We start from the raw sequence: 22,283 nt of genomic DNA, 5'->3' as shown, positions 1-22,283 counted from the left end.
AGGTTGGTGGGGGAGGAGCGCCGCGCGGTGTTTGGCAGGAAGAGGAGGCCTCTCTACTGGCCGGAAGCTGCGCTAGAAAAAGAGGGAGGAGACTGCGGCGCGGCAGCGACTAGAGAGAGTCGGATGTGGCAGAGGGGCTGCGGCCGCCGCCACTGCCACCGCCAACAGGAAGGCGGAGGACGCAGGAGCCAAGAGCAAGGGACGCCGCCACGGTCCTCTTCGCCTGCCCCGCCGCCCTCTTAGAGACACTCCTTGCCTACGGATCATCCTCTCCCAGCTTTTGCAAGCACCGGGCTGCTAGCCCGCTGATATTCCTTCTCTATAGGCTCACTGCTGAGGCTACGGCGAGGTGTCCGATTTGGGCACTTGAGGCCCGCAATCCGGGACGGTGGGGAATCTGCGCCTCCTGGCCGGGTAGTGTTGGAAGCAGGGCGAGGGGAATGGGGAAATGCTTACTATTTTACCGAACCGCAGATCTCTTGCTCTAGCTTAGCCAGACTGAGCTGGGGAGGAAGGTTACTGCAGGCATTCAGCCAGGGTGCCTTGATTTCCAGCTTTGCTATGTAGCTTTCGGGAAAAACGGGCGTGGGTGTACGGGGTGCGCTGATTAGGAGAAAAAGGTCTCCGTGTTATGCACTGATTTTGTTAATTTCCTTTCTCGGTCCACCTGGCAACTGTGCTCCTCCACGCAGGCATGAAGACCCCGTTTGGAAAGGCAGCTGCAGGGCAGCGGTCTGGGACAGGCGCTGGCCACGGCAGCGTGTCTGTTACCATGATGAAGAGGAAGGCTGCACACAAGAAGCATAGGAGCCGACCCATCTCCCAGCCTCGGAGGAACATCGTGGGCTGTAGAATTCAGCACGGATGGAAAGATGGAGATGAACCTCTAACACAGTGGAAAGGAACCGTTCTGGATCAGGTACCTGTAAATCCCTCTCTGTATCTTATCAAATATGATGGATTTGACTGTGTTTATGGATTGGAACTTCACAGAGATGAAAGAGTGTCATCACTTGAAGTCCTTCCTAATAGAGTTGCATCATCTAGAATCAGTGATACACACTTGGCAGAAATAATGGTTGGCAAAGCAGTGGAACATATTTTTGAGACAGAGGAAGGTTCCAAAAATGAATGGAGGGGGATGGTCTTAGCTCAGGCACCTGTCATGAACACATGGTTTTACATTACCTATGAGAAAGATCCTGTATTATATATGTACCAGCTCTTAGATGATTATAAAGACGGTGACCTCCGCATCCTTCAAGATTCCAATGATTCTCCTCCCGCAGAGAGGGAGCCAGGAGAAGTCATAGACAGCCTGGTAGGCAAACAGGTGGAGTATGCCAAAGACGATGGCTCCAAGAGAACTGGCATGGTCATTCATCAGGTAGAAGCAAAACCCTCTGTTTACTTCATCAAATTTGATGATGATTTCCATATCTATGTCTACGATTTGGTAAAAACATCTTAGAGATCATCTTGAAATTTGCCAAATATATGAGACTCTAAATCTGTAGACACAAAAAGTCTTGATTGCTTTCCAGTTTGTAAGAATCATCTTCTCCCTTTTTGCACGTTTTGCTTGGCAAAAAATTGGAACTTCTGCCCTCTCATATGTTTTTGGAAGAAACCTTTTGCCCATCTGTCCAACCTTTTCACTGGTTCCTGTCCACAATTTAACTGTTTAGTGAGAAGGGTGAAACCTGACATCCATTGGCTCATACTTTTTTTTTTTTTTATCTTGGGTGGTGTTAATAGATTAAAGGTAGCTGAACACCTCTCACCTCATTCTTTTTGGCACTTGGACTCTACACTCATTGAGGTGTGAAGCTTGCTGAGATACCCCATGTGACTGGCTGGGTAAGTGTCTTTGCAATCTCAAATCTCCCCCAGGTGGCTTCAAAAATCTAACTTGGGAAAGAGTGGGAAGCCCATTTTGGTCTCTTGTTCAAGTTGCATTCTCAATTCTAACTGTACTAAAAGTAAGGCTAATAATTTTGCTCTCTTTCTGGTTCTTTCACCTATTGCTCACCTGTTTTAGATTTAAGAAGGTAATTACTTTGCATTTTAGTACCTAAGCATAGGCTGAGAAACTTTGCAAAACTGATAAGAAGACAAGCATTTAGGGACCAAACTCCAAGTGGAGAGATTCAGATTTCTGGTGGAGCTTAAGTGAAAGGTTTTAGTCATCAGTGGCATTAGGGTCTCTCTTGTCTCCAATAGCTCTGGCTGGTATCTGCAGACATGGAGTGGGTTTTAACTGATACAAGCTGTGCAGGCAGACTTTAGCACAAGTAGTCTTTGCCAGCCCAGAGGAGCATTAAGCCAGGCTCTAGCTAGAATCCTCAGTCACAAGGCAAAGGCTGAGTTTGGCAAGGGTTGACAGATCTGTCCAGAACCTCAAAATGAAAGAACAGAAACCTAGAATCAAGCTGAGATACAGATTTCTTTGCTGTGCTAAGAAAGACTCAGAAGTTTTAGATTTGATTCTTAGGAGACTTCAGAGTCCCAGCATATTAAGTGGGCAAGGCACTTGTGAGAACCAAGAATGGCTGAAAGCAGGCTATACTTCCTTGCAGGGACTGGTGGGCTCATCTATTGTGGTATCCCAGCAGAACTTGGAACACAGTCAGTGGTAGGTAATCTGTAGGCTTAATCATGTTTTAAGTGCTGGCATTGGTAGATAGAAATCTAATAGATTTTTGTTAGTGTTTTGATTTTTAACTCTATCCTGTTTCTTGGCTGTCCCTAAGAAACTCATATGCACATAAGGGTGAGTTCTACTGTGGCAGAAAAGAAAACAATGGAAGGGCCTTTGAGCTTTCCATTATTAAAGAGGCATTGGTGGAGGTTAACCAAAGCCTAGGAAAGAAAAGTTGAAATATAAGTATGGTTTTTGAGAGAAGCACCTGGCCAAAACCAATGCTTTCTCACTGGGGTTCTCACAGAAGCTCCATAGGAGTAACAGCCTAATAAGGCCATGGACTTCTGCACATTTGGGGCTGGGACTCAAGGCAGTACAATCATATTGGGACTGTACTGCAAGATATCTTCCAAATTAGTTTAAGTTCACAGGTCATGGAGTCCAGACTACCGGCACAGATTGGCATCCTGCTGAGGATGAAACAAAGAAGATATTCTCTTTTCTCCTATGTTTTATCTGTCTACTTTGGTTATTAATGCCACTAAGTGTCTACTATGATGTTTGACTGACAACAGCAATGTGAGTCTGTATTGCCCTATGTTCTAAGTCCTGGGGTCATACATTTGCTTTAAAAAACTGTTCTAGTGTCTGGGGACTAGTGTGCTTTCTAATTTTTTTGATGTGAGGTTGATATTGTGATAATCTTATGTCTTATTGACCCTTTGGACTCTTTAATATGTATGATATGCAATTGTGGGGTTAGATTAATTCAACTCCTGAGGTCCTGAAGGAACTACACCCAGTCAAGAGGAAGACAGCCAAGGCTGCAGCTGCTGAAGGAACCCCATATCTGGGCAGACATCTTTGTGAGATCTATATGGCTGAAATGCGAAAAACGAGAAATTGGAAAGGCAGAATTTTGGACGTTAATTCTTTTGGACTTTGAATTAGAAATTTAATTTTGAGCAGTCCTTTTTCCCTTGGAGTTTAATAGTTGATGGGGTGGGGGCGAGGTCATACAGTTCAAACTAAGGCATTTTTATTATGTTGTTGATATTGTATTATTTGGAGTATTTTAATGCTATCTTTGGGAGTCATTGTATAATTGTTGTCAGCTATGTCAGGAAATATGGCTGGACATAATTGTAAATTAGGGCTACAATTGTGATCAAATTTTCAGCCTAGGGTGTAATGTAGCCTTGGAGTTAATTTAATTACTGTTCTATTTTGACTTATTTCAGAGCCTCTTGGGGGCAAAAACAGAACTGCTTACCAATCTTACATTGATGGGAGCAGAACTTTTCTAACATACTGTTGGACTCCCTGGAAGGGGACAGCCACAGCCCTGTTTGTTGACCAGAGTCTTGAGCGTTAACCATTGTGGCTTAAGAGAATAAAAATGTACAAGGGTGTGATGGGATCTATCCTCTTCCTCTCTCCATGCTCCTGACTCAAGAAAAGGAAAAGACTTGCATCTCTCAAAAATGTTTGGAAGAAAGTTCCACCTATCTTCTCTTACACTCATTCAATCTTATGCTTGGGAGGAGGAATAACTTGATGAGATTGAGAAAATTGTTATAATGGATAGGCAGCTTAGGCGGCTCTTGGATCTTGAGTTTGTTCCACACAGCAAGATGTGGGAAAAACTGCAGTCCTTCACTACATGGCTGGGTAAACATCTGCTTTGTAGACCCAACTATCTCTCCTTGGGGTGGGGGATCCCAAAGTCCTTAGACTTATGGTAGAAGTTCATTTCAGCCTCAGGTCCAAGCCGTATTCTCCAATCCAGCTCTATCAGCTATAAAGCTGGTATCTATTTTTATTCTTTTTTACAGTTTTAATATATAAATTGTTTTTTAGAAAAATAACACATGCCTATGGTAAAAGTCAAACAGTGCAAAAGGGTATACAATTAAAAAGTAAGTCTCTTTTCCTCCTTCTCACCCCTGGCCTCAGTTCCCCTGTCCCATTTTCAAAAAGTAACAACTGTTACCAGTTACTTATGTATCATTCCAGAGATATTCCATGTATTTACAAGCATATTGTGTGTGGGTATGTGTGTATCAGGTTTTTTTTTTTACACAAATGGTGGCATACTATACATGCTGTTCTGAATTTTGCTTTTTTCACTGAACAATATATTAAAGCTGATATCTTAATCCCTATTTGATTTCTGTGTATATTTTTTAATTGGTTCATAATCTGGAAGGGAAGGAGGTGTAATTAATTCAAACCTTCAAACCCTAACCCAGTTTAATGAAAACTTACATGACCCTACCAACCCACAATTTCTGCCAGTCCAATTTTTCTCGATAATAGAATGTGAAATATATGTGAACATAATATATTCTGTGAGAGGAACTTCTTGAGAGAGGCCAATATATTTTTACTGAGGGAAGTTAAAAGGAAAACCAATTTATATTGAAGCTGTGGGGAAAGTTAAGGTACTATATAATTAATCCAGAAACAAAATGAACAATTATTTATCTACTGCCATATGCAAATTCATATTTATAGCTTTGATTTGCCTTTTCTAACAGAACTTGCCTGCATGTAACAGGAAACCCATTTCAAACAGGCTTAAACAGTTACCAAGCATTGATCAATATAAATAAAAAAAAAATCCAGAGCTCAGATGGGCTTCAGGCATAGTTTGAATTGGGGCTCAGGATCAGTGTTTATGATTCTTTAGGATTTTCCTTCTGTGTGTCAGTTTCATTCTCAGGCTGTGTTTTCTTATGGTAGCAAAATTGGACCAGCAGTTCCAGGCTACAGCAGTCCAATCTAGAGAAAGATAGATAGCCTGTGTCCTATGATGTATTCTCTGCTGGCTTAGGTCAGATACTTTGACCAATCACTAAAATCTCAGGGATGAAATACACTGATTGGCTTAGCAGGTCATGTGTTCCATCCCTAAACTCTCTACGGCAGTGGTCCCCAATTGTTTTGGCACCAGGAACTGGTTTCATGGAAAACAGTTTTTCCACAGACAGGATGGGTGAGGGGAAGGGGTGGTTTGGGGATGATTCAAATGCCTTACATTTATTGTGCAATTTATTTCTATTATTATGTTCTAATGCATAATGAAATAATTATATAACTCACCATAATGTAGAATCAGTAGGAGCCCTGAGCTTGTTTTCCTGCAACTAGACCGTCCCATCTGGGGGTGATGGGAAACAGCAACAGATCATCAGGCATTATATTCTCATAAGGAACATGCAACCTAGATCCCTTGCATGCACAGTTCACAATAGGGTTCATGCTCCTATGAGAATCTAATGCCACTGCTGATCTGACAGGAGGCAGAGCCCAGGTGGTAATGCAAGTGAGGGGGAGCAGCTGTAAACACAGATGAAGCTTCGCTTGCTTACCCACCTGCAGCTCACCTCCTGCTGTGCGGCCTGGTTCCTAGCAGGCCATGGACCTGTATTTGTCAGTGGCCCAGGGGTTGGGAACCCCTGCCCTAGGATGTATCTCTCTGGAACCAGGTGGATTTCCAGTAGAATCAAGGGCTTTGGGGAAATGAAGAATGAATGCTATTCACCAATCACAAATATCTAGTATAGCTTCTTCATTTGAATACCTAGCATCCATGGACACATTTCTTCCTACACATCCTCTTTCAAAAAATGCCACACATAAGTGTGATAAATTCATGTCCCCAAAGGAGAAAAACTTGAAGTCTTATCCAGTTACTGCATTTAGCAGTAAGTTCAAGATCCCTAGTTGATATGCAGCCATCTTTAGATCCATCTTCCTAGCAGTCTGGTCATCTATACTTAAATTATAAACTACTCTTCTCAACACACCCAGTATACAGTAGTGAGGAGATAACCAGAAAAATATAATCAAAACTACCATTTGAAAAAGGGAGGAAATAGGAAACAATGCATAGTAGTTTCTGGTCCAAAGCATATATCATAACCTGTTAGACAAGGACTACCTATCCTAGCAGTTGAGTGACTCTTTTGGTCAAATACCTCTTTGTGTTCTCTGAGACGTTCTCCCTTGGAGGCATATCTTGGGTGGATGCCCTTTTTGGGGGTTGAACTGGTCATTCTATTTCATCTTATGCTACTTCTTGCACCTGGGGGTTGAACAATCGAAGGTTTTCTAATTATTGGCTATAATTAGAGATTATTTAGTACAGTAGCTCTCAAACTTTAGTACACATCAGAATCACCTTGAGAACTTGTTAAAATACAAATTTCTGGGGCCCTCTTACAGAGATTCTGATTTAGCAGGTCTAGGGTAGGGTCCACGGGCTTATATTTATAACAAGTTCCCACATGAGACTGATGCTGCTGGTCCTGGGACCCCACATTGAAAATCACTGATTTATAGGTGGCAATTGAGTGAGGTCAGAGTTATTATTTCCTATACTTGCCTGATAAGATTTACCTGGAGCAATTGTTAAATATAAATTGCCGAGCCCTATCTTAGATGTAATGAATCAAAATCTCTTGGGAAGGGACCTGGGACAGCTGTACAAGATACCCCAGGTGATTCTTTATCATCAGTAATGATTAGGAAACACTGATCTAGAAAATTAGGTTTTTCTTGCCCCTAGTCTTATTTCCTAATATGTCTTCCATCTGCTTGCCCTTGTTCTCACTAAGCTTAATTTGGGGCAAAAAACTTGGCTTTTCAAATCATACAAAGTTCCAAATTATCCATGTCTCTTTCCACTGGGATTTCACGAAACCAGTGACTAAACTAGCAAAGTTTTGTTTTCTTCTTTCACTGTTTTCAAATAAGCCCATTTCAACAATGGAGATGGTATGCTTGATCTTGGCCTAAGAATCACAGATCTGAGGGCCACATGCTCCTCAAGAAAGGATGGAATAAGCGAAAAAAACAATAAAGTCAGCTGATTCGACATTAATTCCAGCTTTTACTAGCTCTGTACTAGCAAGTTACTTAATCTTTGTGAGTCTATTCCTCTTCTTGATAGGGTAACACTCTTTACTCAGTTCTGTTTAGAGGTATATGAGAAACTATATCCTTAGCATATAGCATTGTACAGCACAGATGCTTAATAAAGGTGAATTCCCTTTAATTCTCAAGAGGGTAAACCACATGTCCTTTTGGTTAACCTTTATATTTAGCAATGCTCCAGTAACATTTAACTAGTGAATATAGGTCTAGAAATTCTATTACTGAAATGTGAAAGAAATTATTTAAATAATTCTTTGGATGTACATAGCTCTTTTAATCTCTGCTAAGAACTGAGTTTGTTTTCCCAGAGAGCTCGTTAATCTTTATAACATTACTGGACAGTTAAGAGAGCAGGGTTATTATCCTGAATGCAATCATTCATTCATTCATTCATTCAGCTACTTTTTGATGCATTTGCCCGATAGTCATGAATGAGATAGATACTGTCCATTCTGTCAGGGAGCTTACATTCTCATAGAGGGGAGAAAAGCAACAAAGATGTAGACAAATAACCTAAATAACCTGTATGATTTCAGAGAGTGATAAGTTGTATGAAGAACAAAAAGGCAGAGCAATGGATAGAGATGAACTGAAATAAGGGAACTACTTCAGCAAAAGGTTTTCAGAGGAAGGCCTGAGTGGATTAGCAAATAACTAACGAAGCCAGCCCATGCAATGATTTGAGGAAGGAGTGTTCTAGAGAGAAAAAAACAAGTTGAAAGGCTGGAATACCTAATGTCATTTATCCATAGCTATTAATTCAGTAATGTGTTTAACATTGAAACCTAGGGCCTGTGATTCTTCTCTACTGTTCTGCACAGCTAACACTATACCTCTGTTGTTTTCTGGTATTTTTTTTTTTTTTGGAGTTTTTAAATATGGTTTTTGTTTGTTTGTTTTTGAGTTTCGTTCTTGTTGCCCAGACTGGAATGCAATGGCCCAATCGTGGCTCATTGCAACCTCCACCTTCCGGGTTCAAGCAATTCTTCTGCCTCAGCCTCCCTGAGTAGCTGGGATTATAGGCAGGCACCACCACACCTGGTTAATTTTGTATTTTTAATAGAGACATGGTTTCACCATGTTGGTCAGGCTGGTCTCGAACTCCTGACCTCAGGTGATCCGCCTGCCTCAGCCTACCAAAGTGCTGGGATTACAGGCATGTCCCACCGTGCCTGGCCTTAAATATGTTTTTCTGTTGCTATCCTAGAAAGCAAGTAAAGTAGCTAAGAGGTCACTGATTAAATGGAAATGGGGCAGATTTCTTCCTCTACCCCAAATCTATGAAACAGGTACATAACATAAAGTTGAAGGTCACATATAATGTAATGAATGTGTATACCTATTTTTCTGGTTACATTTTCAAGCATATACTATAAGACATTTGCATTATTAGTTTAAATCATTTGCCTTTGGAGGATGTCGGGATGTCAGTAAACATTTGTTGGACACCTAGTATGTGCTGGGCACATCTTAATCTTCACAGGATACTGGAAGCTGAGTGTTACTACCTCCATTTTTCAGATAAGGAGATTAAGCTTAAAGAGAAAAAGGAAACCAGGGTCACACAGCTAGTAAGAGTGCTGGACTGAAACTAGGTCCCTTGATGCCAAGTAATGCTCTAATTATCATTTTTTCCTAATATTTGCATAAAGAAATGGGAAAGAAACATTAGCACCAAGGGAGAAGTGATTCATAGCTGTGATTTTTCTCCATGACCCATTCATATTCTTCCCTCTCTATCACCCTCTTTCTACATACACTTTGTTCCTACTGTTAAATTTACTTTATTCATTCATTTGTTCAACAAATGTATTCAGTGCCTACTTTGTTCCAGGCACTTTAACTAGGCATTTGGGATATTTCATGAACAAAGAATTCAGTGATGCCTCGTGGAGCTTACATTCAAGCAAGGGGAGGCTAACACTAAAAAAACCCCCAAACAAACAAACAAACAAAAAACATAGTAAATTATGTGGGATGTCAAAAAGTGATAACTGTTATAAAAAAGAAAATTAGAACAAGGTAAGAGGGAAGGGAAGTGGTAGATCACCATGGTAAATAGGGAGATTGGGCTGGACTTCATGGAGAAGGTAATATTTGAGCAAATAAATGAAGGAAGTGAGTTAGCCAAGCATATATCTAGAGAAAGAGCATTCTAGGCAAAAGGAACTACTAGAGGAAAGGGCCTAAGAGATAAGTGTGTCTTTGGCATGTTCAAAGACTAACAAGGAGGCTTATTTAGCTAGAGCTACATAGGTGAAGGAGAAAGACACAGGAGAAGTCAGAGAGGAAGTAAGGGTCTAAATAATATAAGGCATTTTTAAGACTTGACATTTACTCCGCATGAAATGGGGAGCCTGTCACAAGTTGGGTTTTCCCAGGAAACAGACCCAGAAACAAAGTTAATCTTGTAGAAAATTTATTAAGCAGTGCCCTTGGGATCAATACCTGGGGAATAAATGGGAAAGCAGCAGGAGCACAAAGAAAGTGAAGCTCTGAAAAAGACTCAGTGACAGTGTCAACCACACCCACAGGAAGCTTTGGAACTAGAATGGCCGTTCAGAGTTGGGGTAATATTTACAGGCCTTTCAACCCCTACACTAATCACTCTTTGGATGTGGGCTGCCCCAGGAAGGGATGTAGCCTTGGACAAGGTTGCTTTCAGCACCTGAGGCAATCTCTAATGGGGGTGAGAGCTGAAGCAGCATGATAAGTCCATCACTGAAGCATAACCTGGGTGTTGCATCCCATGTCCACAAACCCACTGTGGATTTTCAGCAGATAATTGACCTGATTTATGTTTCTAAAAAATCTCTCTGCTGTTTTAAGGATGGGCTATAAAGGAGAAAGTGAGGAAGCAGGGAAACTAGTTAGAGTATCGCAGTATTCCCATATGTGAGATTATGATATCTGAGAGGTAACAATGGAGGTGGTGAGAGGTATTTAAATTGGGGGTATATTTTGAAGGAAGAGTAAGTAGAATTTTCTCACAAATGTAAGGAAAGAGAGGAGTCATGGATGGCTCCAAAAAAAAACTGGGAAGATGGAGTTGCCACTGATAGAGATGAGGAAGGCTGTGGTTTGGATGGGTTCTAGGAAGAGGAGAGGCTAGGAAATCAGTTTTGGACAAGTTGAGTTTGAAGGTGTTTTTAGGACATTAAGTGGGGCTGTTGAGCAGTTATTGGAGTGTGCAGTTCATGGGAGAGGTCTGACTAAGCTGGATACATAAGTTGGAAATTTCTCCATGTAAATGATACTTAAAACCATGGGACAGTATGAGATCACCCTAGGGAGTAGGTGTACATAGAGAACAACAGATGACCATGCACAGAGCCCTGGGTCTTAAAGAGATCAGAGAGAAGAGGAGACAAAACAAGAGACTGAGAAGTCACCATCAGTGAGGTAGGAGGTAAACGAAGAGTGTGATGTCTTGGAAGTCCTTTTTGGTTTCCCTCCTCCCCGTAAATCTCTTTGTGACAATTTTTTTTTTTCACTTAATCTGAAATGTCAGCTCCTCCACTGTATTTTTTTGCTTTACAGCTCCTTTGAATAAACCTGCCCACCACCAAGAACCTATACATGACTTTCTTTTCATTGTATCAAAGTAATGTGTCCACCGGTGTGAGCACCAGCAACTCACTTCTTCCTCAGACATCTCTAAAGCTGGAAAGATTTTGAGGGACAGTATGGTTTCCTTCACCCCACCCCAATGTTATGAATGAGACCAGGAGACCAACAGCAAACATCTGGAAGGTAAGAGGTTATTTTTTTAATCTCCTCTTTGCACCCTATAACACAGCAGAAAGCAAATGGAATGGATGGAGCAAGTGTCACAAAACAGTGCCTTCGTGAACGAGAGAGAGGGGAGGTGGGCTCTGAAAGCCTAACTCAAAGCTTGGTTGACTAATTAAAGAAGGAAATTAGAGGGCTGCGCTGGTGTGTGCCTGTAGTTCCAGCTGCTGGGACGGCTAAAGTGAGAGGATCCCTGAGTGCAGGAGTTCAAGTCCCATCTGGGCAACATAGTGAGACCTCCATCTCTAAAAAACTAAAATAAAAGAAGGAAGTCAGGGCCAATGAAAGGAGAGCCCTAGTTAACCTACAGCTCTATTATATCAGTCCTCTATTACACATACATAGCCAAGCACCACCCAGATGCTATCATTCGGTGATCTGCCTCTTCTTACCAGCATTTAGTATGGAACACAAAATATTTCTCGTGCAGATGGCCTCAGCGGGGTCCCCAGTAGTCAAGCCCCACCCTGGCATAGTACTGACCTTGCAGAGCCTTTGCTCATCACACTCACTCAGGTCTATTGAAACTGTTGATTCCCATGGATATCTGTTGATTTATTATTTGCTGAATATTTGTTGATAACTGTGGATGTTCGTTGGCTTTAGGGCCTCCCTTGCTTAAACACTGAAGTAGACAAATCACTGCGCACAAACTATCAGATTCACCCACACAGTAATTCAAATGGTACTTGGCCCACTTCTTTCCAAAACCTCAGACACTTGGCATGCTATCAGTTACCCTGTATGAGATTGTGACTGTTTCTTAGGAGATTCCATTCTGCATGGGAAGAGAGAAAAGAACTGAAGAGTAGTGGGATGGCTGGGGGAAGGGTAGAGAATCTCAAAGTTTTCTAATCCTCACCTCTTATTCCTTCTCTCTCACTCTCCTTTTTCCCCTCATTCACTAAAATGTGAGTACCCTGCACACATGAGTACCACCAGCTGGAGGGCACGAAAAGAACAGATGTCTCAAGAGTGACTGTTGAAAACTTATCACCCTGCACAAGGAAAGGCAGGTTTTGGAATAAATATTAACATATCAGTATTGTCTGAAATTGATGATGCCTTTTAAAGTGGATAGTTTCACAGAATGAAAATGCAGTTTGTAATTTTGCATGACAAATGGGGTCACTAAACTGCATGAGAGCATTACATAATTTGCCTGGAATGAAGACCACTTTTTCAGCCCAGCATTCAAGGCCCTTCATGATCTGGCTCTTTTCTACCTTTGTAGCTTAACTATTTACTACTGCATTATTTACTATGACTCCCTGGTCCTTATATTTCAGGCCATTTCCTTCAACAGTCCAAGTTGTTTCAAGTCTCTTGGTTTTTGCACTTGTTTCTCCTGCCTGGAATGCGCTTCCTCTCACTGCGTTACCTGGGTGGAAACAGGACTAACATAAACATTTCATATCTGAAGTCTTTACTTAATTCCACAGCTTGGTCGATTGATCACTCCTTTGTACTCTTATATCTTTTATCCCTTTGTTACAGTATTTACTGGTACCTCCTGTTTCCCCAGAATGACAGCTTCTCTGTGATCTCTTCAGAGGCAACAGCTGTGTGATTGAATTCCTCTCTATATCCTAGACGTTGCCCAGCACGGACAAGGTTCTTTCTGGGGCATCAGAAAGTACTTTTTGACTAACTGATTGGCTGAGAGAAGCAATGCTGGCCCTGGGTATTTTCTTCTCAAGACGTAGAAGGGATTTGCCACGAGGGTCCACAGAAGCACTGGAGAAGAGAACTGAGGTGACAGTAATAATCTTATGGCCATTCTTTCAGATGATAACTTCCAGTGCTTCTGTGAGGTCAGATGTTTGCCTCTCTTTTCTCACAAGAAGAAACTGAGAAGGGAAGTGGCAGGTCTCCCAGATCCCCCAAGCCAATCAGCAGTGGGGCTGAAACTCCAACCTTGGGCTCCCAACACCAGACCCTAAACTTCCTGCTCCAGCTCCCCTGAATCTGGGCAGAAGTTATAGCTCAAGCCTGACCTGGATGCATTCAGGATAAGGGGTTTCTCCATATGTTGCTTCTGGCCCTGAGAATGCCATCATGATCCTGGGTGGTCCGTGATGCTGTCCAGGGTGAGCCCATTTACCCTGAGAGGATGTAGTACCTCTCCAAGTAACCATGGAGTCAAGTGTCCATCTCTGGACAGCCTCAGGACAACAAAGATGTTTTCTCACCTATCACTTAGCTGTACATTGTGAACAAACTCAGAGGGAAGCAACAGATAATGGAGAACCTTCTTGCTCCAATTCTATCACCTATTGCCTGTGAGACATGAGGAAGTCAGTCAACTTATCTTCCTTTTGGATCCATTAATTCCTGAAACAAAATGAAAGGCACAGGGAATTGAGGGTGGGGTATGGTACTGACAAGCCATGCACCTCACAGGCTTTTTGTGATGCTCTAGTCATGTAATGAGCAAAGAAACACTTGTGAAGTGCAATGGGATATTTAAGTGTAAAAACATGTTACCATAAATCAGTGAGTGAATATTACTCTTGCAGGAAAATGCAGATAGGAAATAAGTATAAAATCCAGAAACCAGTTTAATATCTGCAGTGCTCATCTATGCCATGATAGGAATTATAAGAGAGTTTAGAGCTGTAGTTTTGGGGATTTGAAGCTGAGGAACTTTTTATCCATTGATAAAGTTTACCTTAATAATGTCATAAATCTGGACCTTTAGCTGGCCACCTTTGAAAGTATATAGAGAAGATATGCATAAGAATAAAGGTACCCACAGGGGGAAACCAAATCACAAAATGAAACAAACAAACAAAAACTTTATCATGATTATAACATTTGAATCTGCAGGGTTTTTTTGGTTTTTTTTTTTTTTTTTTTTTTTTTTTGGTTTTTTTTTGAGATGGAGTCTCACTCTGTCTCCCAGACTGGAGTGCAGTGGTGTGATCTTGGCTCACTGCAACCTCCATCTTCAGGGTTCAAATGATTCTCCTGTCTCAGCCTTCCAAGTATCTGTGACTACAGATACCAGCCGCCACCATGCCCGGATAATTTTTGTATTTTTAGTAGAGACGGGGTTTCACCATGTTGACCAGGCTGGTCTCCAACTCCTGACCTCGGGTGATCCGCCCACCTCGGCCTCCCAAAGTGCTGGGATTATAGGTGTGAGCCATTGTACCAGTCCTGAATCTGTGGATTTAGAGAGACTTTAGGCCTCTTCTTCCCTCTGTTTGTCCAGTATTATTAGTCAATATATTGCTTTCATTTTCTGGCACTTATAAAAAAAAAATTAACTAATATGTTTCTTTTTTTTTTTTTAATTTTTAATGCCCGTAACATTCTGTACCAGGAGAGGAAATGCCAATTTGTTACTTAGATGTACAGAAGATTGTTAACTGGGTATATGGAAATTAAGAACATAAGCATATACAGACAAGGACTGGTGGTAAGGACAGAAAAACAGAATTTAAGAGCTGTGTGGGCCTTGAGATTATCTAGTCTCCCTCCTCATTTGTACAGAGTATGAAACAGGTCCAGAGAGTGGAAAGGGTTTAAAGTAACTGTAAGGTCCTATAGGAGTCACATCTTAAATCAGTGTGTCTGACTCCCAAGCCACACTGCTACTGCTGCTGCCTCTTCTCCTTCTTTTGTCCCTTTTTTTTGTGAAGGAAATTAAAAAAGAGAGATATTTTTAGTTCTTATTTTATTCCAACACCATTTTTTTCCATTGTCATTGAACTGTAGTTGATATGTCCTTCCTATTAGTTTATTTTTTCACTATATATGTATCCCCAAAATATATATTGTTTTTGTGTTTTAAATTTTTACCCATATCATGTACTATGCCAGTATTTTTGTATCCTGCTTTTTTCACTCTATTTTTGTGACCTTTTCATATGGATATATAAAATGCCATTTTGTGGCTGTACTACAATGTATATATTCCCAAAGAATGAATATTTAGGTAATTGTCAATTTGGGATTTTTTTTTCTTTTTTTTTTTTTTTTTTTTTTTTTTTAGTTCTTGTTCTAAAATATCCTTAAACATTTCTCCTTTTGCACATGAATTTCTGTTGTGCATATGCCTAGAATTGCTGGGTCATAGGGTGGGCACATCTTTGATTTTGCTAGAGAATACCAAACTTCTCTTCAGAATAGTTACATGGGTGTGTCAGGTGAAACCTGAATCTGCTCTGAGTACGTCACAAGATTTAGTGAGGATCCAAGCAGAACGAGAGTGTGAAAACACATGTGAAGTTGTTGACAGTGCTGTGTCATGAATCGTGAAGGGGCAATTTTAAGTCAGTGTATGGACAACAATGATCATAGGTAGACACTGGATGAATGACCAACTTTTCCTATGAATGAGGTCTTAATTTTATCTACATTAGGACCATGTCCAGAGAATCAGCAAAAATGATTACATTTAATTATGTCTTCATGTTTTGTGAGGGCTTTAGATCTGATATAAACATACAGTACAAAATCCTTTTTAGTAAAGCTGGAAGAGACATAATAGCATCAGTTTCGAAGCAGAAAATCAGCCCTATACAAATTCTAAAGGCCGGTTGTAAACTGGACATGTTTTAGCATGGTTTAGAATGTTTTCAAAGAAAACTAGCACTATGCCTTTGTCTCTGAGAAAAATAGATAAATGAGTCAATTATGTATTTACAGTTTAATTCATATTCAGTTATATTTTGCAACTTAAGAGGCCACTAAGAAAAATAGAACATAAAAAAATAAATCTCACTTGGAATACTGGTTGTTTTGTTTGCTGGTTGGTTCTTTTAGTGTCCTTTCCTTTTTACTGTGTTTTTGTTTCTAGGTTAAGATGGTGGCAAACTGATGATGCTTCATCTACTTTTACTCTCTCACTGAATAATCCATGATGGACTGGAGAACCTCAATGATTGGTTCACCATACTCTGGCAGAAATTCCTACTGACTGCCATATAGGTAGGGCTTGACTAAGAAACTCTTGGTAACCAATGCAGACTCAGACCTCTTGAAAAAAAAAAAAACCAGCAGGGCCAAGCTGGATAAAAGCCAAAATTACTATGTTTGCCAAATTACACTGTCAGGTTTTGTAGAACAGCTAGGACTCTCATATACCTAAAGATTGTGAAAAGATGTATAGAGATTGCTGAGGTTGTAAATATATGTTGTGTTTAATCTAACACTGTAATCTACAATGGCCTTTCAATGAAAGTTTAAGGAATTTGGAATCTATTCTGCAGGCAGAAGGGAAAGTATTGATGATTTTGAGCAGTGACAATAGGATCAGATGCATGCTTTAAAAGGTCTAGAAGTATAAAGGGTATATGTATATTAGGGCTGGAGTGGCTGGAGGCTGGGAGACAAACTTATTGCAAGACTCCACATAAAATCATATTTACCTCACTGAGTCCTGTCCTCAGGTAAATACTGTTAATTAAAAGGGTTTCACCATTTATAGAGCCTTCAGATGATTTATCCTTAATGTTATTATCCCCACATGTGCTCATGAACAAGCCTCTCAGATCTTCTGCTCCCGTCTTGTGATGGTAGCATGTTCCTGCTTCTGGTGGTGCTAAACCCTGGGCAATCATCTGTCCTAGGAACAGCTGTTCTTCATGGGTGACTGCTGTGAAACCAACAGGATGGCCTCTTTTCTATTTAATCCTAAGAGTGGGCATAAGGTAAGCATTTGTAAGATTTTACTGAAAGTATTGGAGTATAAGAAGGAAAATGCTACACTGAATATAATTATAACTATTCAGGCACAGACCAATCCCAGAGTCTCTTACCAAGTTGACTCTCCTGTCTGTCTTCCTTTTCTGCCTTCACTTGGCTTCAGACAGCTCACCTTCCAATCACTGGAAGTGTTTAGAGCATCTCCACATCTCTCCACAAGGTGGAGATCAAGGCCAAATTTTTCACCAGCCCCAGATACTGGAAGGAGTATTTTTTTTCTTCATTCATAATCAATGTAAGGACTGCCTTCTAGGTCTTTATTTCATATTCATACATTGAATCTGACAGTGGCAACATATTACCTTTAGAGGAAATTCTGTCTATGCCTAAAGCAGTGTGGTCTAGCTTTATGGTTTGATTAAAGACAATCACAATATCCAATATATTTCCTATATCACATGTAGGCCATCAACAGTCGGATCAAGGTTTGGCTATGTCAAGTCCAACACAGCTCCTAGGCATCAAATGATCATAAACTCTGGAGGTTCACTCTCACTCATGGCACCTGTCTTAAACCGTTTTCTGTTGCTTATAACAAAATACCTGAAATTTTATTAAAAAAATAAAGTTTATTTCTTACAGTTCTGGAGGCTGGGAAGTTCAAGATTGAGGGGCCACATGTGGTGAGGGCCTTCTTGATGGTAGAAACTCTCTGCAGTCCTGAAGTAGCGCAGGGTATCACATGGCAAGGGGACTAAGTATGCTAACATGGTAGCTTAGGTCTCTTTTTATCTTCTTATAAAGCCACCAGTTCTATTTCCATGATAATCCATCAGTGGATTAATCCATTCACAAGGGCAGAACCCTCATGTTCCAATCACCTGTTGAAGGCCATACCTCTGAATACTGCCATATTGGAGATAAAGTTTCAACATAAGTTTTAGAGGGAATATTCAAACCATAGCATTTCCTTTCTGTGTATTTGTGTGCACACATGTACACGTTTGTAGAGACACAGAGAGAGAGGACTAGAGAGGCAGAGAACGCATATATACACCTGTACATTAAATCCATCTATGTACACATATATGAAGTTGTAAAAATGGAACCATAGTATATATCCTCCTCTATAAATTTCTCCACTTAATAGAATGTGAACATGTTTGTAGGTTCTTTTATACACAGTTACTTCTTTATATAGTATTCCGTTGTGTGAATAAAGCATAATTTATTTAGCAAATCCTTGTTCATATATATTGGAACAGTTTCCAAAATTTGGTTATTATGAACAATGTCACCAAGAACATTGTCATACACATATAATGTGTACTTATACGTGAATTTCAATAGGGTGACCTGTTAATTCAAATATTTATTTCTTATCTTTCCAGGTAAAATATTGGGTAGGTCCTTTGGAGTTCTAGACTAAGTTTGAGATTACAGAAGATATGCTCAACATCCTCCTTTGACCTGGTCCCAGTTTCACAATATTCAATAGATGCTTTATAGTCTCTGGTAAGGAGGTGTACAATTCTCTGATTTTACTACAGTTTTTAGGGAATTTTATTTTGTTCATTTCAACAAGAAAAATTACATAAATAGGTAACAGCTCCACTCAAAGCTGTGTTTTAAACAAACAAAATATTGGACTTTGTGAACAAATGTGGTACTTTTTCTTTCTGTAATTATTGGCTAGCAATCTTATTTTACTAAATCTATACTGACAAATTTAATTTGGTCCATTTATTTGAGTTTAAAGATTATTTCATACTCTCCCCAGTGAAACAGTCATGGGCCATTGCTATCCTAGCAGCTTCCCTCAAGAACGATGAGATAGTCTTCTTTTCCCTCTAGAGCATAAATTTCAGTGGCAGGTAAAACTGTTTTAGCATCAATATGCTCACGTCTTCCATGATACGTTTTTCTTCCCTACTAAACTGAAAGTTTCTCTAAGTTACCATAGCCACTCACAAGTTTTTCTCTACCTAACTGAAGTTGCCATCTTCTGCTGATTATTAGGACATTAACTTTTAGAATCATTTCTGTTTTAGCCTCTTATTTTGAAGGCAGCTTTTTAATTTCCTCAGAGAAATTGCAATGGAACGAAAATTTGTTCTCTTTTTACATATGTACCCTTTTATAAGAGATGTAATATTTTTCGATAAAATGTTTAATTAATGCAAAACCATGTCTCTAACAGTGTGAAGGTTATAAAGAGTAATAGTAGTAGAAATATCCATGTACCAATCACACAGAATAATTCTAGTCAGATATAGTTTTTGTAAGGACAAAAAAGAAAATAGATCTAAAGATTTACAGTTTAACGAAGGTTATTTAGATAGGACTCGCTCCATACTTATTCGATTCTCCATTTTCCACTGAATTTCCTTTCCAAACAATGTACAGTATTCTCAATATCTATCAAAACTCCATAAAAGTTATGATTCCCAATTTATTCAGACTGTCCACCAAGATGTTTTCTCCCAAGCATCGCATTCTTGAACCAAGCCATTAAAGACTTGGACTGTGACACAGTTTTCATTCTGAGAACTATACACATCAGTGTAATTACCCTCACCTCCCATTTACTACCCCATAAGGGGAATCCCTATGGCGTTAGGCTTATACACACATCTAGGAGCTCTAAGGACTAGGAAAAGTTAAAAATGAACCACTCAATAAGGTAGCTCTTCAGACCCTTCAGTGCCTACCACGACGGGGAACAATTCCACAGGAAATGGATTAGGCAGAGTCATCCCAAACCTAAGCTGTCTCTACTGGCTACAAATAAACTGTGGAGTTCCAACCCACACTAACCAGCCAGCCATACCCCGGGCTTTCATTCTCATAAAAGACTAAACTACTGTAAACCCAAAATAAAATTCTAAGGCCCCCCTAACCATCTGAATGGACATCCTCCTCTGCCAGGGCACTCTAAAATTTAACCTGAAAAACTGGTTCAGGATATGACAGAAAGTGAGGGGGTCGGACCTGCATCATTATACCCTCCAACATTAGCATAAACACAGACCTTAAGTATGATAAGAAATATTCTAATGTATTCTCTCTGAAGCCGGGCTCCATCAGGATGATGAAACTTTGGTGTCTACAATCTCTTACTATAACCCAGACATTGCATTTTATTGATAATAACTCAACCAGTTGCCAATCAGAAAATTTTCAAATCTACCTATAAATTGAAAGCATCCCCTGCTTCCAGTTGTCCCGCCTTTCTGGACCGAATCGATGTGTATCTTAAATGTATTTAAATGTCTCATGTCTCCCTAAAATGTATAAAATCAAGCTGCACCCCAACCACCTTGGGCACATGTTCTCAGGATATCCTGAGGGCTGTGTCACAGGCCATAGTCACTCATATTTGTCTCAGAATAAATCTTTTCAAATATTTTACAGAGTTTCACTCTTTTCCTCCACACTCTGCCCCCACTCACCACAAAAGCACAATCTCCCGGCTGTTACTGGAAGGTTCCCCCAATTCCCAGATGGAAGGAGGCCAGGAGAGGCCAAAATTTGAGCTAATTTGTTAGTTCTCACCCATCTGCCCCCATCCCGACCTCTGCCCTATTGGTTGTAAGGCAAATTTTTGTTTGTTTGTTTGTTTTCCTTGTCAGCCTCCTAGAAACCCTGCCCGCTGCCTAGACAGAACCTATTTATCAAGACAAGGGAATTGCAATGCAGAAAGAGTAATTCATGCAGAGAGGCTGTATGGGACACTGGAGTTTTATTATTACTCAAATCTGTCTCCGCAAGCCTTCCCCGGGATCAGAGTTTTTAAGGATAATTTGCTGGGGAGAGGCTCGGGAAGTGGGGTGTGCTGATTGGTTGGGTTGGAGATGGAGTCATAGGGGGTAAAAGTGAGTTTCTCTTGCTGTCTTCTGTTCTTGGGTGAAATCGCAGAGCTGGTTGATCCAGATTACCTGACTCAATCTAGTTGAGCCAGATTACCAGACCTGGAGTGCAGAGTCTGCAAAATATCTCAAGCACGGATGTTAGATTTTGCAGTAGTGATGTTATTCCCAGGAGCAATTTGAGGAGGTTCAGACACTTGCAGCCAGAGGCTGCATGGCCCCAAACCATAATTTCCAATCTTGTAGCTAGTTTGTTAGTCCTACAAAGAGAGACTCAGACTGGTCTCTAGGCAAGAAGGGGTGATTTGTTTTGTTTTTCTTTCCCCTTCAGGAAAGCACTATTATTAATTTTGTTTCAAAGTTGAACTATAAACTAAATTCCTTCCCAAAGTTAGTTTGGCCTATGCCCAGGAATGAACAAGGCCAGCTTAAAGGTTAGAAGCAAGATGGAGTCGAGTCAGTTAGGTCTGATCTCTTTTACTGTCATAATTTCCTCAGTTACAATTTTTGCAAAGGTGGTTTCAGCCTTGCTGGAACAAAGCCTGTGATTGTTTTCAAGGTACCTGACTTACACGACATTTTTAAACTGACCTGGGCCTGCTTTTCTCCCTCCTCTCTTGTCCTAATAGTTGTATAAGGCCAGACTGTGATAACTGCATTTGCTTTTGTCTTTATCCATTGTCCTTTCTGCTTTTGTGATTAGGATGTGATGAGTAGTTCGAAGCATTCCTTCACATTTATCCAATTGGCTATGCTTACTTTTTATATAAAACCAATATTTGCTCTGCCAGTGCATCTGAAAAATCCACCTGTACATTTATATATCCATTGTGGAGGCACCCTCCGAAAAAGCTTTGACTTATTAATGTATTGGTATTATACTAATTGATATAATACTAATAACTGATGGTGTCACAAAACAGAAGAAAAGAGAAAATGCAACCTGTGAATTCAAATTTTCTAGGTGAGAATGTACCCCGGGAGGTCTCTGATCTGTAGGACACTCTTCAAGTACTTCCCTCTTGAATAAAAACCACTTTTTCAGTCTGGCAACTAAAAGCTTTCATGACCTGGCTCCTTTTCCTTTTCCAACTCTACTATTTACTACGCCTGCAGCATTTACTACAGTTCCCAGCTCCTTATGCTTTAGGCCATGCCCCTCAACATCCCAAGTGTTTTAAATCTTCCTTTTGTATTTGTAGTTTCTCCTACCTGGAATTCACTTTCTCCCTTTGCATTTGCTGGGTAAAATCGTGCAGATTATTCTGAACTTACATAACTTGTGTCTGGAGCCTTTCCTTGAAACTGTAGTTAGATAAGTTATGCCCTTTTTTTTTCACTCACCTACGCTCTGTGAACCCCAAATATCTGAGACAGGTCTC

General features: G+C 40.4%; 1 protein-coding gene across 9 annotated transcripts; it reads left to right on the top strand.

Moving 5' to 3' along the window:
* The first annotated feature begins 10 nt into the window (after nt 1–10).
* Nucleotides 11–21,934, top strand: SPIN3 (spindlin family member 3). 9 transcript variants are annotated; one of them, XR_007722692.1, is made up of 4 exons: nt 81–414; nt 693–1,860; nt 11,126–11,338; nt 16,185–21,934. XR_007722692.1 is itself a non-coding variant. In XM_050777018.1 (2 exons), exon 2 carries the CDS (start codon nt 695–697, stop codon nt 1,469–1,471), a length of 777 nt encoding a protein of 258 aa, XP_050632975.1. In that variant the 5' UTR covers nt 11–414; nt 693–694; the 3' UTR covers nt 1,472–4,809. The 9 variants fall into 9 exon arrangements, 2 of the variants coding, with proteins under 2 accessions (XP_050632975.1, XP_050632976.1); XR_007722694.1 differs by having other exon boundaries at nt 11,126–16,315; nt 16,957–21,934; XR_007722695.1 differs by lacking the exons at nt 11,126–11,338; nt 16,185–21,934 and adding exons at nt 2,580–2,635; nt 3,063–4,809.
* Nucleotides 21,935–22,283: the final 349 nt, after the last annotated feature.

Source organism: Macaca thibetana, chromosome X, assembly GCF_024542745.1.
Source record: "Macaca thibetana thibetana isolate TM-01 chromosome X, ASM2454274v1, whole genome shotgun sequence".
Lineage (NCBI taxonomy): Eukaryota > Metazoa > Chordata > Mammalia > Primates > Cercopithecidae > Macaca > Macaca thibetana.
Note: the sequence above shows the minus strand (reverse complement) of the source record. Positions and strands in the feature narration are given on the sequence as shown.